This window comes from Amia ocellicauda, chromosome 20 (assembly GCF_036373705.1).
Source record: "Amia ocellicauda isolate fAmiCal2 chromosome 20, fAmiCal2.hap1, whole genome shotgun sequence".
NCBI classification, from domain to species: domain Eukaryota; kingdom Metazoa; phylum Chordata; class Actinopteri; order Amiiformes; family Amiidae; genus Amia; species Amia ocellicauda.
Genome location: NC_089869.1, coordinates 8,307,157 through 8,325,440, shown reverse-complemented (window position 1 = coordinate 8,325,440; position 18,284 = coordinate 8,307,157). Strand labels below are relative to the sequence as shown.

Below are 18,284 nucleotides of genomic sequence, written 5' to 3'. Positions count from 1 at the left end.
TACTGTGCTTGCGTCATTAGGAGTATAGCTATCAAACTCCCTCCGTTGTGTCTGTGTGGATGAGATCGCAGCAGCAAGTTAGATGTTGATGTCAGTATGGCTTTATGCGGAAGATTCTCATTATTTTATGAGGAATGCAAACTATTAAAGGAATGTCGTGCCAGCCTGGAAATGTACTGTCTTCCTTGGGGGGGGCGGGAGCACTCTGAATTGTCCCCAAAGACAGCCTGGCAATTTATAGCACCTCTTCTTCAATGCTCTCACACACGCACAACGCTCCCCCCAGCATTCCTGTGTCTTGCACTAGCTCACAGGCTGTTCAAATGCTATGCGGTTAAAGGACTTGTGAACCGTAGCAGATATTTCAGAGATATGACTGAGGCCCCTGGTTTCATTGCCAGGCTGTTGTAAGATGTATTAATTATCCCCCTGGCATAACTCTGTGTGGTAATCCTGTATTCCTCTGTCTTTGCTGCTAAATGTTAACTCCATTAGATGGCATAGCTTCTCGCACCTTCCAAATTGTGAAGAGAGCAAAAGATAATAAAAATGCACTTAAAAGTGGGGTCAACAAAACATATTGTTCAAGTTGTTTTCCTTTTACTCTTTCTTCTTTGTTGGAAGAAAGTGAAGTGGAAAAAAACTTAAACACAAAAATAAATTTGAATGTGGCGTGCTCTCTGCAAACTGCTCACACACCGACAAGGAAAAACACAGGCTAGAGGACCCTGGGACACCGTATTCGAGCAGTTCTTTTCTCCAGTTCTGTACCTTAATGAAAAAGAAAATGGGAATGCAGTCATTTAAAACAAAACCACAAATCCATGGGAATCAAACTTTTATATGCAAGTTCTATGAAACATAAGCGCACGTTATTTCATTCATTTCTCACTCATTTCTCTGTGCATTGTTAGTGTTCTAACCTGTTCGTCTACAAATGAAAGCATGCTACATGGACAAGATATACATGGACACATAAAAAAAAAAAATGAAAAAAAATCTCTTTTCCTTTTCTGTTGTGCAGATGTTACAGAAAATAAAATGTCTTCCTCTGATTTCTGTTATTTTCGGAGAAGCAAATAATGCAGAAAAGCTAATAATGCTGAAGGCTAAACCTGTTTACTTACTCTACATATGCCGAGCGACTGTTTAATGGAGCAACTTGTGAAATAAATTCAAACTGAATTGTCAGTGTAGCCCCCTCACTGTTCCAAGGGGCCCATGTTTTTAGCTACGAGGAATCTTTAGCAGAGGTTTTCTTCTGCTTTACTGCTAATCTGGGCCTTAAAGTCGGCCAGGCGGTGAGGTTGGCATGACAACAACTCAACAAAATGGATTCTTCTTTGTAAATTGAAATAATGCAATATCTCCAACTATATTCTAATATCATATACTATAGCTCCTCATTTTAGGGCCTTCAAATTACCCAATAGAGTGCATCTTATATGCATATCCTAGCCCTCCAAACATAATTATGTCTTTGAATTCTGTATTTGAAGCCACCTCTTATCCCAAGGCACTATATAAACCTATTGTATTTTAGAAACTGCTGTGTTCTGAATACACACATTTGAGCTAGAATGGTAATTGCCCTTCATTTTACAGCTACTCAAAATTAAATTGGTTTTCGTGCACTACTGCGTTTTCATGCTCAGTTCTCGCTGTTCTATTCATTCTTTAGAACACTGCTGTGAAGGTCAGGCAGACAATTGCAGTGGCGTGCGTTGCAGGAAAGACTATATGACACGTTTGTGTTTGAGTGTGTGTGTGTGTTTGAAAGAGATGTAGGTCTTTATTGAACTTCTACTTTCTCAAGAGAGAAATCTGACATGAATGCAGATCATTCTCTCTTTCAGATCTCCCTGTACCTCTCTGGTTTAAAATGCGACAGCATCGTCCCTCTCTTACATTTAATGTTCTCTCTCTTCTTACTTATACGATAAAACAATTCAGTAACCGATTTGAGTCTTTTAAATGCAGACAGCAGACATCGTGTACACTGGATTTATTACCAAAATGAATTACAATGCCAGCTCGTGTTAAGGAATGGCCGTAGCTGTTTTACCGCAAGCTTACCGTGCAGAGCCTTTTACCTAATAGCTTAGCAATACTGAGCTAAAGATTATTATTGTTTTAGCATCTCCGCAGGGGTTCTTAAGCTCGGAAAGAGAAGGTCTGTGAAAAGCTGCCCGTGTGGCATTTAGGTGGTGTATCTCATCAAAGCAGACTACAGGTCCTTCCAGGGGGTGGAGGAGCTGGCAGACAGATTCTGCTGCACCTGAGTTCTTCAATTGCACTAGAGCTAAACCCATAATTTTGCATTAGATCTAGGCTTTTAATTATGTGCATTCCTGTGGTTTTTGCTTCGTTTTCAGAGGTTGTATTTGGTGTCAATTTTTATTTATTTATTTATTAGGCTGCCAATCCAGATGTTTGGGGGAGATGATTTTTCTTTCTAGGATTTCCAGTATTCTTTTTTCACAAGATTTTGTCCATGGGCGCTGTTGTGTGTAATACTTGCTGCTATCCATTTCCTCAGGCATGAAAAAGTGCACCTGAGTTAGGCAGGAAGACTGTGTCATTCTTATAATGGTCCACTGCCTTCCCATGCATAATTGAACAGCACTAATACAAGACATTGCAAAACGGCTCACTTCAGCTTTCTGGGCAAGACTGACTTGACATGAGCCGGTCCCACCCAAAATTAGTTCTCTCAAGGTATTGAGATCAGCGGTGTGGTGTTAGTCTATTGAGTCTGTTGTCAGTAGAGCAAGACTCGGTGGCTGTGGTCTCTGTGTTTTTTCAAGTTTCGAAGAGCTGCAGATGTGCTTACTTCAGAGCAACCCTAGGCCGCTACATTCCTTACTAAGTGGATTACCATTGAGGCCTGCCATTTATTACATAAGTAGTTTACACACACACACAAAAGCCATTAAGCTTTCCCTACATGTACAGCCTTCGATGTTGAAGCTTTTTGATTTTTGTTTTATACAAATATTTTAATGAAGGAATACTTTGCATCTCACACCTTTACAGACTGCTTATTTCACACTGTGGATACATTCCACTTTAATGAGGTTTCCAATTAAACAATAGATGGGGAAGGAACACTATTTATAACACATGAGGATGCACTGGAGTGACGTGACGTTTTGAACAAGAGTCCCAAACACATACCATATTGCGCTTATATATGAGCACATTCATTAGGGTAGAGCATCCAGGTGTTGTTTTGGTTTGGTTTGTGTTGTTTTGCAAGACGGGTTCAGTTTTGGAACATGCCTCTCTTGCTGTGCGCTTGAGCTCTCCGTTCTTAATTTGATCCCAGTTGACTGCTGCTGACACCCTCCTAATGAGGATGAAAATGATTAACAAGCTTTTCTCATTTTTCTCATTGGAAACTGCATTCTACATCATGGCTGACAGAGATCATTCTGGAATCGCTAACCGCTTCACGTAATAGCTCTTAGTGGCTGTATTATGTTTTGTGCCGAATATAATGCACTTCTTTAGCCTACTTTGTAGAAATCTGATTTATTTTGATTTCTAACCAGTGTGTTACTTTCCAGGCAAAACCATTCCCATATGTTGGCAGTGGAGTTCAGTTCTGCAACAACAGCAAAACAAATTTTAATTTGTTTATCCCCTTAGTAGCTGTGCTGTTACTTTCTGCGGTTTGCTGCTGTAAACCATATGTGACTGGGTGTGTTTGCTACAACGAGCTCTCCTTAAATACCATTGCGTCTCAGTGACGGGACATTTGCTTTCTTGTATACAGCTTAGTCCATGCCAGTGTTACACAGACATACCAGGGTCAGACCCCCTTGAAAGAGTCCCCTGCCCCCTGCCACCTTGCCATCTTCTCGGTAGTAATGCCTTAGGATTGTTTGGGCCATGACTCCCTTTGACTTGCTGCAGTGCCCTTGTCCACACAACCTCTGAGCTGTGCAGGACTTGGCTGTAACACAATCCATTAAAATCGTGCTCTCTAGCACTTCCTGTTCGGATACACTTCAAAAGTTCTTGCTCTGCACAATGCAAATATAAACTCCATCGCTTGCATAGGAAGACAGGTCAACTACTTGGTGTACAAGTAATCAATACATCTCCTGACTTCCTGAGACCTGAAAAAGGGCTCTTGTGTATCCTTTATATTTCCTTTACAGAATATTAAAATAAAGCCGAGTGACATATCAGAATGGACAGTGGGCAGGTTCTTCCGATGGCTGTGTCCTTTCTGATAACGGATCTGCCATGATTACACAACAATTTATTGCTTTGATATTTTAGGCCCTCACTTTTTTGTTATTGATCACTGAAGCAGTGGAGAGGGAGTCCGTAACAACGAGCGCAGTCAAGCATGTGAAACTGTTAGCTGGATTGGCTTACCAGCAGAAACGTCCGCAGTGCCGTCAGTCGGAAAATATCTGGGAAATTACACACAGCTCTGAAAGTGAAAAGGAATTTCATTTGTGAAAAGGCAACATTTGGGCTCCTGCAAGCGACACCAATTTGAAGTGCGGCATCAGTCATGTGTTGGAATGCTTTGGAAGACGGAATCCCCTTGACGAAGGCACAAACTCTTGGAATTAAAAGACAATCCATTTTAATTCCTTGGGTTCTTTCGGTTAAACCACTTGAATGACGAGCACATTATACGCACCTGTTCAGATTATGTAACGTTCTTCTGCTATGGCACTGATGTCATTTTCCAATTTCCAAGGACTGGACCACAAAATCCGGTGGGCTATATCCATTAACATTGTGTAGGAACCACACTGTTGTTTATAATAACTCCTGGGCCATTTGTTCTGTCCCTTTCCTTACCTACGTTCACTGAGACATTGCAGCAGTTGCACTCAATCATCTCCTCAATTTAGAAACTGCAGTCTTTAGGTAGACAGTCTCAGTCGGGAAGTATTTCACTGCTACAGAAAGCAAAGCCAAAGTAAAATGCAAAATTACAAGTCCAGACACAATGGAATACAGCGAGAATCCCACCCTTTCAATAAGTGAAGCTCTCCCTTTACTCAGAGAAGAGGTGTGGCCCTTTCCACTTATAAATTGAATCCTTCTGTGAAGAGCCATGAACATCCCAAGTAGCTTTGACATAACCCATCTTTTTTACAATCTCAGATAATGATGGTTTCCCCCCTTTCTAAATTATTAACCTACTACCATTTGCATTTGATTATGTGGTATTTGAAGAGGAAGAAGTGAGTTTTTATAATATGTAGCAATCTACATTCCCGTGTGGTAGAACGGTTTAAATTACATACCTTGTGAAGTTTTTCTGAATGTTTCTGTGGATGTTTATATACATAGTTAAAGGTTGAAATCCCTCTAACTCTTGACGTTTCATCTCTTGCATTGCAGTGCTTGTTCAGGAGGGGTGTGCGTATAATTTGTCTGTTCTCTGTGACCCTTCTGGTGGAAAGCTTAACATAAAAACACATGAGGTTCCCTGCGGTTTCATGGGTCGTTATTGGTGTGTTAGCAGCTATAATAAGAAAACTGAGAAATAGTTTATTATACACACCTTTTAGTAAAAAAAAGAAGGAAGGATGTTAAAATAATAAGAAATAATAAGAAATTGTATGATCTCTAAACCATTTGAGCTCAATGTATGGAAGCAAAAGGCTATATTTTGTGAATTTACACTATTTGCTCTTGAATGTGATCAAAATAGGACCTATAAACTAGAAATATGGTCGAAATAATGGAGTGTGAGATGCTATCTGGTGAACACGTTTGACACATGACTTGCATTAATGGCGCCCTCACTTGCGGAAATCTCCACTGTGGTGTCGTCCTGGCAGTTCAAACTATCGTATTTCTTGCCGCATCCCTGCATGTTCAGCCAGTGTAGACCTGTTGGAAGTGGGAGCATGGGAATACTTGATGCTTGACAGGAACAGGGCCCTGATTTATGACTGTGTAAGTGATGTGTTTCCAATGATCCCTGAGTGGATCGTTCTCCGGAGCTCCTTAACGCTCGTGTTACTGCCACAGACAACCAGGTGAGGGGAACGTCTGCCCATCGAGCCAAATGAATGGCTGCGAACTGCACCCGGTAGATGGGCCCTTCGGCAGCAATTCATCACTGCTAGTTGGACTGGTTGAAGCTCACCTCTGGAGTGGCTGAGGTGTCAGTCAATAGTTAGATGGACAGCTGTCGTATTTCAAGTAGTGGAGTGAAGGAAGTGAAATCCCATATTTGCAGTATCCTGGCTGGTCCTATTCAAGTGCAATTTTAATTTGGAGTTAAAATAACCCCCCACAAAATATAATATTAATGGTGTTAATGTAATTAAAACCATTTTTTTTTCCATTATTTTCTGGTGGGATGGGTGGGTTAAATAACTAAATATTCATGTCAGTGCCTTTGAACTTTTCCAAGGCGTCCTTTGATTGGAGGTTGATAAATAATGCCCCTTCTATTTCTCTCTGTATCTTTTCCCCAAGGCTATTATGGGGATTACATACGTTTGATATCAAGCGCCGCCTGCGTCTTTGAGAGGATTAATTATCCCAGTTGGATTAACTGGCGAGATCAGACAGACACATGTGTCTCGGGATGAAATGCGCGCTGGCACATGTGGGCGCTGAGAACAGTGCCGGAGAAGATGGACTGGAGGGAAGACCAGTATGCCAGCAATGTTACTGCGTAGAGACGGAAGAGCGCTGGCCAGACTGTGGGGTTTTAAACGGGGTCTGAGGGGAAGATCCCAGAAGAAAGCAGAGACCAAAGGCATTCAGGAATGTCACTAGGGTTAAGAAAAACATCTCTCACTGATATGCGGGACAGTTGCTGTATTAAAAAAAAGAAAGAAAAAGATGTACTGGTCTTATTAAAATGACAACGAGGCTTTATCTAATTTTACAATAGTATTTTCATTTGCTAACTGGCAGTAATGATATCTCTCTCGTGATATGTCAAAACTTTTAATAACACGTAGATAATATTTGTGTTGCAGTTAAAATATATTGTAGTAGATATTGACACACTAATGGGCACGTTGTCCATGCTGGGATTGGCTGGATTTCCCCATCTAATACAAGTCGTTCCAGAGGTTAAATACATAGATTTCCTGGATGTGGGCTGACCTCTGGTAATCAGTAATCATTAACAAAACTGATTTCTCCATCTAAATGTTAGCCTTCTTGACAAGCCTGTGTGTTGCGCAGGCACACAACCGGTGTCAAACAGCTATGATTGTCTGCTCTATGATTGTGTCACCTTAATAGTATAACAGTGATATTCTTATGGAATTTGTTGGCACTTATATAATGTTGCATTTGGAAAATGGAGCCCATTTTGGCACCAGACTATTGTGTTTTTTCTTGTTTGTTGTTCCCTTGGATATCTAATGAAGAGCTACAGGGTCCAGAAGTTAGTTAGCAGCTGTACTATGTTTTTAGTCTTTGTGGGATTTCTAAAAGTCCCCCTGAGGGTAAATACAGGGAATTCTATTTTTGTTTTTAACCTATTTTATCAACACAACAACAAAAACAAACAAACCAGCCAATCAGAAAACAGACATTGCAATTTCCTGTGTTATCATCCTGGCCTGTCAGGGCATCTGCACCTTTGTATGAGAATAGATTAACAAAACAGTAATTGAAACAGTAATTTATTATTTACAGCAGATCACATAGTATTCATAGGGGTGTGAACCAACTGAGTTCTGTCCTTTCAATGTACAAATATGTTAATAGATGTTTTGATCATTTCCTGTTGGCGACACCTTTTCCTGTGAGATTACTACTTGTTAATGGCTAACCTTGCAGAACTGTTGTTTGTGTTGATTTGTTTGTTTATTTCATTGCAAATATGTAAGACTTCCCTTTTAGAAAGGGTATTACATTCCACGTGATGTGTGAGAGTAACTGTCTCTCCTGCTGTTAAACATGTGGGCCCTACATGTTTTTTTCAATAGCAAGAAGCACAGACACCAACAAACATTTCACCTGTTTGTGTGGCTGTTTTGTTAAGAGTTTGACGCCTTTGCAATATTGGGCTGATGAATCCTAAGAGGGGCAGGCTGATTGAGAAGCAGCGTAATATGAAATCTCAGCTAATGAGGCTCTGCGGGAGACGACCGTCCTACGGCTCCAGCATTTTTAAAGTCAGCCTCAGTTTCTGGAAGGGCTCTCAGGGAATAAATTGTAGGAGTCTTTGAAAAGGAGAAATGGTAGCAATTCAGGAGTGGCCCCTGTTGAACTGCCTCCTTGTTTTTGAAGGAGTCAGGGCAGAGGCATTAATCTGGCAGGAATAAAAGGACAGCATTAGATACAAAATTAAGTCGAAAACATTGACTTGGTGCCATGACTTTGGGCCGGATTAAATCAAAACTTTGACCCACCCGCTAATAGAAAACCACAGAACTGTACTCAGTTGTGGCTTCATTTTTAGTAAGATGCCACTTTCTTCTAATCAGAAATGTAACCGCTATGATGTACAGGTTTGTATTTAATCCAGCCCTTTGTTTGCTGGTTAATTGCGTTATTTTCAATTAACCCACAGTGCCTAATGATATTTGATTTGTGCTCTAAGAAGAATGCCTCTCTCATAGTTTTGTAAGAAGCACTGTTTTTATGTGTGTTTTTTCCATCTCTTTTATGGTACTGTAATGTCCGTCAGCCTTAGGAAGAGAACAAAGTTATTAGTGTACATAACAAAGGTTGTGGACACTCCAGGGGCAGAAGACCTAGCAGAACACAAGCCAAATGTTTTCTCATTACCAACAGAGTGCAGACATAGCATTTCTGAGAATTGGAAGCAGATAGTTATGTCTCTGTTATGAAGTTCTTAAAGAAGAAACAGAATCATTTATTTGTTATTTTTTGTTTGATTCATTGATTATTTCCAACCTCATACCTCAAGGATTTGTATAAATGCCAAGTAGGATTCTTGTAGGATTTGTTCTGAAATCCTGCATGATTTCTCCATATTGTTCACTTTCTGCCAAAATCATGTAAATTTTTTATCCGGAGTGTTCCCCGTGGACAGAGAACAGCTTATTCGGGACATAATTAACAATGTCGATGTCGACTGAGCCTAGACCAAGAGCCTGGATATTATATTTTGAGGTTTTGAGAGGAGGAAGGGCCAGGAATATGTTGCCTAGAAAAACAAAGTGTTTTCTTGACGTATTGATTGATCCTAGTGCTATTTTTTTAAGATAGTGTATATTGTGTTTGTAATGTTCCAGTCTCAGACGTCTTTCACTCTTCATAGCTTGCTTACTCAACCCTTGCATAAGTCTCTCCCTGGAGAGGCAGTCCAGTGAACGGTATAGTGCCAGCCCTGATGTCTGAGGCTAACTGCAGAGCGCCACGCGGGCCAGATGGCACCTGTTTCTGTCACATTTGCATACTTCACCAGAACAGAATGCAAATTAAGGCCTCCATGATTGATAACGTTGTGGAGACAGTGCTGGCTCTGGGGAATGCCTAGCCAGACTTTGTTGTTTAAACTGTCTTTCCATTTGGGGCCTATTACTTTTCAGCTTTTCTGACCTTTCATACTCGAGGCTTGACCTGGCTGGCCTATGGTGAAGGAGAGGAAATTGCAATACATGTGTATCACTGACAGCAGAAGCACAGCTAGCAGTCTCTGTAGTGCCAATCCATTAACTGCCAATAACAAGCTGTTCTCTATTTCCTTTATTTGCATGTGGTTTTCTAATGCCTTGTGTGCTTGTTCAAATCCACTGTATTAAAAACATGCATGACAAATGCTCTGACAATACATTTCCACAACATGCTCCTTTCACAGATTCATTTGCATTAGACAAACACTGCTTCCAATCGCTTCTGGTATGAAGTTTGAGTTAAGATTATGTCTGATTCCCTGCTTTGGTGCTGAATGTGTATTGGTTGTAAACATTGAACTGAAATACATGGGGAAAGAAAGGGCTGTTTAGGAATAAATTGAAGTTTACATTGTTTACAACTTTTTTTGTTTGTAAATTAATAGTGATGTCTGTTTGTTTTTGTCCTCTGTATAAGATGATTCACCCAATGAAGCCTCAGTTAAAAATTTACCACACACAAAAAAAGTTCATAAAAATAATTTCAAAAACGTCCAGACAGACTCTCCTTTCCAAAACATTAGAGACTGGCCTTCAGGGTAAACATGTTTCCTGTAATAAAGTATGAAACTTTTTTACGGGAGCACAAGTTGTAGGCTATATTCTCGAAGCAGTCACAGTTTTCTGTATAGTCAATGAATTGTGAGCTATATTTAAGCAGATTTCGGCTTACGAAGTGTTTTTTCAGCATTATTTAATACTGAAAAAACGTTTCTGTGTCAGCCAATGAAAGGAGAGTTTTGTCTGTACACATAATTTTCCTTTGATTTCTGTTGATGTTTTATATGGAGAGCATTGGGTGCATTGTAATGATAAGACGTGACTGATATAATAGTGTTTATTTGAACAGGTTAGTCAGCATTATAAACCATGGTTAGATTCTTTAACTTGTCCCTGTTATAAAACTTTGAATATTATTAGCAAGGAAAAGAACCATGGATTCTGAAGTGCTTAAAAATACAGCTGGTACAGATTTTAGTTTTTGTAGCCGGATTTGTCTCTATCATTCATATGATGACGTGCTGTCGCAGTAGGAACTACAGGGGGAAATGTGTCGCCACAGCAATTTTATCTAGACCGAGGGCTGTTTGGGGAAAAAAAAATCTGCTGCTTCCTCTTCATATTGAACATTTCCAAGCCAGGCTGGGAACGTTAACAGATAGTTGGGAGTTTGTCAGTTTTCATTCCACAGAAAACGCGGTGTCCAAATGCTTATCGTGGGCCCGAGCTGATTACATGCCTTGCACGTAGCAGCATATGCTCAGGAGAAGCATTCTTTCCAATTGTAATCTAATGGCAGACTTCAAGCTGTGTGAAGATTAGATTATTGTGGCAGAGCTCCAGTGTGATTGCTAGAGTCGCTGGGCCATTTTAATAGGGAGCAGGGACCTTGGCAAGGAGCGCAACACGGTGCCTTGATCCTGTGAAGTCGTCTTACTGTGCTTGTATTTTGTCCGGTTCAGACACAACTGGCCTGAAAATAAACTGGTTAGATTTGTTAGATTCAACTTAGAAGCTGACTGAGTTGTGTACCCAAAATCACAATCTGCTCGTGCTTTGTTTTCGTAGATGTGTGTGTACTCACAGGTGATGTTTCTACAACTGAAAGGATGCAGGGATCCAGTCCATTTACAATACTGGACCTGCCCCTACACGGAACAGTCATTTCCATATATTTGTGTAAAGAGATGTGACAGAAATAAGTTGTTGATTGAACCAATTACCCTTCAGTGAAAAGAAAGCGCCTTGTAGGATGCCCCAGCCCCAGATGACGCAGACTAATTAAATCTGATTCGGTCTGATACCATTATCTTGCTGTCCTGGGACGTCCTGCTTGTCCTATTGTAAACTTTGTCCTGACATCACAATGTGTGTGGAGGCAGGCAGTCGGGTTGTGTCCTTTGCTGGTGGTTTCAATACCTGGTGGCAGATGATTAATAAATAAATAATTATCTTAAAATAAAATGGGAAAGATAAACAAAGATAACACTGCGTTGAGAGAAAATCATTAGAGTGTATCCTATCAGAAAGACAAATAATTGTCACTCTCCTATTAATAAGTAATGCACATAACTTCTATTTTAAGATATAAACCTGATTTGATAGAGCAGTTTTGGAGGTTGGAAGATAAACATGATGCCTGGAAGACAAACTGCTTGCACATCTGGCACAGCTGGAGAAGCCGCTGGCTCAGCAATAGAGAGCTCCTCTACCTATCCCATTTTACTCCAATATCCTTATTATATCTCACTACTTTGAGGCTGGACACACATATATATTTAAATGATAAAGATGAATTCTTTGGTTATCATTTTCTATAAATATTTAATGATTTTCTACATCCCTTCTCAAGATGACGCAGTTTTGTATCTCTGAATTAAATATGTCTTGTGGCTGTGGATTAATTGCTTTTGTCTATATAAAAAACCTGTAATTTCTGAGTTTAAATTGAGATGTAAATGACGTCACCCCTTTGCCTTGTGAATCCGCTGTGTGGCCGGAGTCTGTGGTATGATACAGTGTGGACAGGTCTGTCTTTCTGCAAAATCTCGCCTGTGTCAGCTTCAGTGCAGGGAAATCAGAAGAGGTGCACAATAATCATTGTCTCCAGATAATGGAAGCAAGACAAAATCAGCAAGCAAGCAAACAAACACCACCAGAAAATAGCAATGGGGTGCCAGGCCTGTGTTATATAGTGTTTAGATGAATGAAGGCTTGAGTGAAAGCGAGGAGCAGCAATGGGCTGGAGGACGGCTATCTGACGTGTCGATCTGTTTCTCTGCAGTGGCCCATGCGCAGGACACGAACCACCCTGCCGAGAAGCCGGTGATCCACTGCCACAAATGCGGGGAGCCATGCAAAGGAGAGGTGCTGAGAGTGCAGTCCAAGCACTTCCACATCAAGTGCTTCACCTGCAAAGGTAAGAGACGACCTTCCTCCCAGATTTAATAATATATATTTTTTTTTGTGCCCCACACAAGCACACAAGACTTGGAACGTCTGCATTAAAACTCTATGAATCATTCGTCTGCAGCGGTCAGACACACGACTGTGGCAAAAGTGATCAACTCTACTTTAGTCTGCTGTTTAGTAATGAAATAAATCCTGCGCATCTGCAGCAGTGTAACGTAATTACTGTCTCTGTCTGGTGAGATTGTGTCTGGACAGGCTCAGAACTGAGGGCTATGTATTTCCAGACAGGAGCACAAATTCACTTATTTATTTATTAAGGCTAATTGAATGTGTTTTCATTCATATTCACGGTTGAGAGTAAACAGGGAAGGGCTTGGATTTCATGAACAGATCACATTTGTTTTTAATACTGCTCTGATTCCTTCCACTGAAGGCGGGAACAGAAGATTCTTCATTTTTATCTTCTATATATAGGCCGGTGACTGACTTTGAGGTAATGTCATTCTGTAGCATTATAGGGATGCTTTGCAGTAATGATAAACTAATAATCACATGGAAATGTAAACAGCAGAAAAAAAATGTTACAGCACATCAAGAGTTTACAATATTAAAATATGATTGTTTAGGCTTTCTTTTCCACATAGGTATGGGAAATATGTATAATAAGGAAATAATTTAGGAAATTATTAACAAAGTCTCATCCAGGTTTATAATGCAAGAGTATAAGTATAAGGTACCTTATAAGAAATATCTGTGCACTCAAATCCTTGTATATCTGTGTATAAACCTATGGTAATCTATGGTAATTTTTATATTGTTACTTCTCTTCATTGTGTTTTTAGTAGTATGATTTACTAGTGATTTATTTGTATGTATATATTTAGGTCAAATGACTGTTCATATTTTGAGTACAGTTTTATAATGGTTGACATTCTAGTATATTTTATACAATAATTGATCTTCAATACTGTAACACAATGGTAGTTCCATATAGTCTGTGATTTACAGCATCTCCATGTTCGTAGCATGACCTTTCTTTCCAGGTTACTCAAGCTAACCTCTTTCTAGACCTCTTTTAGTTCACTTTCTCAGAACTCAAGGAGAGATTAGCAAATTAAAGGGTGACTCAATGGTATTAGTCATATTTTGGGCTTAAAATGCACACTTAACAAGCTTTCATATACTGGTGAATAAAACCGAACATAGGGGCAAGTTAATTAAAAGTATTTCAATGAGTGGTGTTCAATCTGATTGGTGTTCATTAGCATGATGGATTAAGGAGAACCAGATAAGAGGTTTTTGTAGTATTTACTACAGTCCTTAAGGACACCAACACAGGAGGCAGTAAAGAAAACTTGACCCTGACTGAACCTCTTATTCATTTGGCCTCTCCGTTCAGATCTGGTTAACCTCAGATTATGAAACTATTAATGTCGTGAAGATACTAAAATGTAATGCTTTTGATACTTCATATGTACATGTATTCAAACTTTATATGTAAGCTTTACACATAATCATGCTGTCTAATGATACTAATAATAATTATGACACTGCCATACCTAAGGAGCCATGAGTCTTCAGCATTGTAGCAGAATCAATGCCATGTGAAGGTCCTTCAAATGGTCTGAAATTGCATTACAGAAGCCAAGTAATGGTTCAATCAAATATGGTTCAGCTGACATTATCCCCAGTATAATTACGTTAAGAAGAAAATCTTGTCACGTCAAGTATCACTAAATCCAAATCCAATTATGTCAGATTCTTCTTTTGTGCCCTTTTTCTGAATGAGAATGATATACTTCCATAACAATGCTTATAATGTGATGCATTGTGTCTGGAAAACCTATATTATTTTTAATGAATGTAAAGAGGGTATACACTCACCTAAAGGATTATTAGGAACACCTGTTCAATTTCTCATTAATGCAATTATCTAACCAACCAATCACATGGCAGTTGCTTCAATGCATTTAGGGGTGTGGTCCTGGTCAAGACAATCTCCTGAACTCCAAACTGAATGTCTGAATGGGAAAGAAAGGTGATTTAAGCAATTTTGAGCGTGGCATGGTTGTTGGTGCCAGACGGGCCGGTCTGAGTATTTCACAATCTGCTCAGTTACTGGGATTTTCACGCACAACCATTTCTAGGGTTTACAAAGAATGGTGTGAAAAGGGAAAAACATCCAGTATGCGGCAGTCCTGTGGGCGAAAATGCCTTGTTGATGCTAGAGGTCAGAGGAGAATGGGCCGACTGATTCAAGCTGATAGAAGAGCAACTTTGACTGAAATAACCACTCGTTACAACCGAGGTATGCAGCAAAGCATTTGTGAAGCCACAACACGTACAACCTTGAGGCGGATGGGCTACAACAGCAGAAGACCCCACCGGGTACCACTCATCTCCACTACAAATAGGAAAAAGAGGCTACAATTTGCACAAGCTCACCACAATTGGACAGTTGAAGACTGGAAAAATGTTGCCTGGTCTGATGAGTCTCGATTTCTGTTGAGACATTCAGATGGTAGAGTCAGAATTGGGCGTAAACAGAATGAGAACATGGATCCATCATGCCTTGTTACCACTGTGCAGGCTGGTGGTGGTGGTGTAATGGTGTGGGGGATGTTTTCTTGGCACACTTTAGGCCCCTTAGTGCCAATTGGGCATTGTTTAAATGTATGGTTCTCATTTATATTCGTATTCAGGTGTACCTATCAGATCCAACATTTCACCAATATTTATTTCTAGTTGATCTTAATTATTTAAAGTCACAAGAAACACGGAATACAGTGGCAAATTGTCACATTTTGTTGTGTTACAACCTGAAATGTGACATTATGAAATTGGATAATAATAATAAGATTGGATAAGTAGTCATGCCTTTCCCTATGACACTCCTCACACAATAAGTTTAATGTAGTCCATCTGTGTGCAATACATGTGGTTCACATGATTTCAGATTAAATACACCGTCTCTGTAGGTCCCACAGTTGGGTAGTGCATTCAAAGCAACGATGCTACCATGAAAACTGAGGAGCTTTCAGAATAACTCTGGGTTGTCAAAGTTATGGAAAAGCACAGATCATGGGAGGGATATTAAAATATTTCAAAGGCATTGAATATCCCATGTGGCACAGTCAAGTTGATCCTTGAGAAGTGGAAGGAATACGGCACCACCCAGAATGTGCTTAGAGCAGGCAGTCCTCCCAAACTGAAACTAAGAAGGACATTGGTCAGAGAAGCCACCGAGAGGACAATGGCAACTCTGAAAGGGTTGAAATGTGAGAAACTGTCCATGTGTCAAGAATAGATCAGATACTCCACAAACCTGGCCTGTATGGAATAGTGGCAAGAAGGAGGCCATTTCTGAAAAAAACCCATGTACATTACCATTTGGAATTTGCCAAAAATGTGGCAAAAGATTCTGTGATCAGATGGAAAAAAAAACAGTAACTATTTGGCCTAAATGCAAAGCATTATGTTTGGCACAAACCCAACACAGCATATCACCCAGGTAACACCGTCCCCACTGTGAAGCATGGTGGTGGCAGCATCATGCTATGGGGATCCTTTGCATCGGCAGGGACTTGGAAACTTGTCAGGATAGAGGGCAAAATGGATGGTGGTAAATACAGGCAAATCCTTTAGGAAAACCTGCTTCAGTCTGCAAAAGATCTAAGAATAGGTTGGAGATTCATTAAGGACACCACCAAAGCAGCACTTGAGGATAAGTGACTGTCCTAGAGTGTCCCAGTCAAAGCCCAGACTTGAATCCAATTGAGAATCTGTGGCAAGACATGAAGTTCACTGTCCACCAACAATATTCTAATTGCACAATCCAGCAAAGCTGGTAGAGACTTGCCCCAAAAGCCTCTCAGCTGTAATTTCTGCCTAAAGTAGTTCTAAGTGTTGACTCATGGGGTGAATACGTCTCTGACTTATGTTTTACTTAATACTTTTTTTATCTTTCATTAACTATTGTTAATAATATACATTTGCTTGTTCCTCAAAGTTTTATGAAGGTTGTTTAAATCAAAAGAAAAAAAAAATGTGATATATATAAATTTCATGTTGTAACCCAACAAAATGTGAAATGGTCAGGGGGGGTGAATACTTCTTATAGCCATTGTATAAGTTACCATACATCCATAAAGAAATGGGCCTTAAAAAGTAATGAAAGTAAACAACCTGGCCATTCCAAACATGTTGCTGATTGCTCCGATTTTTACATAATTTCAAGCATTCCATTTTTAAAATGGAAAATACATTATATATTCTGACCTTGTTTCACAGGGGTTTCAAAGTACTCTCCACACCACACATTTCGCATCGTTGCATCTGTTAGCAAAACACATGCCTCGCTGGTACAGAAATAGCCTCTGACAAGACTGACAGAACACAGACGTGCAGACATTCCCAGCGATCTGTAGTGTCCGTCTCTTTGTGATAGTGCAGCCTCGAACTTCACTGACAGGTCTAAGTATGCCACGGTGAAGCATGTACATTATGAGAGGGTCACTGTAAATGCTATGCAAAAATACCTGAGCACCAGAACGTGTTTGGTTTTTATAAAACATATGTTTATTTGTGTGACCAGCAAAGCTAGAGATGTTCTACCACTTCAGTGTTGCATGAACTGCTGTTTGGTTGGCCTTGTCAGTAATGTGTCTGTGCTAAATTGGACCATTGGAAACTGTGCTAAAGTTGAGCTGCAGCAGAACGGGCTTAGAGGTTGCCATAAATACCTCTGATTGACAAAGCCGTGACTGTCATACCCAGAATGCTGTACCTGCTCAATGGAAATGGATATCACTCTGTATCTGATGTCTTTTAAAAACATTTCGGCCATGATGTTCCCAGTAAATTATTCGGATTAACAACAGTTGCCATGTTTCTGACCATTAAGGAAATTGTAAAGCTTGGCTGATATCCATGTCCATATCTTCTACAAACCGAGGAATTTTTATAGGGTGTATATTTCCCCCCATATATTTGTCTAACCCATGTTTTTGGCAGTTACCACAGCCCCATGGGACCAGTTTCTAGTTTAATATTTCCATAGTGGATATTCAATGTGAAAAGTATAAAATGTAACAAATGACTGCATGGTAACCTCCATCTAAATACAAGTATATGTTAGCCAGTAAAATTGTGCAAACTGTCGCTCTCCTTGATGCCACTTGTAGGCAAGCGTCTAAACTCTGGGGAGATATTGACAAGCTCCCAAACAATGAATGTGTTCTGCATCATTGGTCGCAACTCAGAAGGCATTCTTTACAGCTGTGTCATCTCTGGGTTACATAAAAGCCATCTGCCGCTTTCCCATTGTTTATGTGGCGCAAGCACAGACCACAAAATAAGCAACATCTACTGCGGATGCGAGTTAACCCTCAAGCTGAGATAATGGTAGGTCTGAAATGCGGAAAAGATTTCAAGAATTAAAGAGATATGTGGTCAAAAGCACCCTTTTAACGTATGCTCATCCATTTGCAGGCAGGTATGCATGAGAACAATTATTCATCTCTTCACAAGCAGGAAGCAGAAGTTTTTAATTGCACAGTGTGGGATGAAGGCTAGATTTTCTATGCAGCATTGGTCATGAATAGAGCCGATTAACCCACTGCTATCGTTTCGGGAGCATCACGGCATCTCTCTCAGGCCCACCTTCAGTCTCGGGGGAACAAAGCTTGATTGCCCGGTCCTTAAATGTACAGCCATCATCTCAGAGGCAGATGGGCTTGTGTCTATTTTTAGGCCAGTCTTCAGGAGCTGTTAAAG

The 18,284-nt window shown here is 40.1% G+C and overlaps 1 protein-coding gene across 3 annotated transcripts in view; it reads left to right on the top strand.

Moving 5' to 3' along the window:
* Positions 1-18,284, top strand: part of ablim1b (actin binding LIM protein 1b) — a 128,303-nt gene that overhangs the window by 42,567 nt on the left and 67,452 nt on the right. For all 3 annotated transcript variants that reach the window (XM_066693225.1, XM_066693223.1, XM_066693221.1), the window contains exon 2: positions 12,382-12,516. In XM_066693225.1, the coding sequence (XP_066549322.1) occupies positions 12,382-12,516 (135 nt within the window). The remainder of the gene's footprint in view (positions 1-12,381; positions 12,517-18,284) is intronic.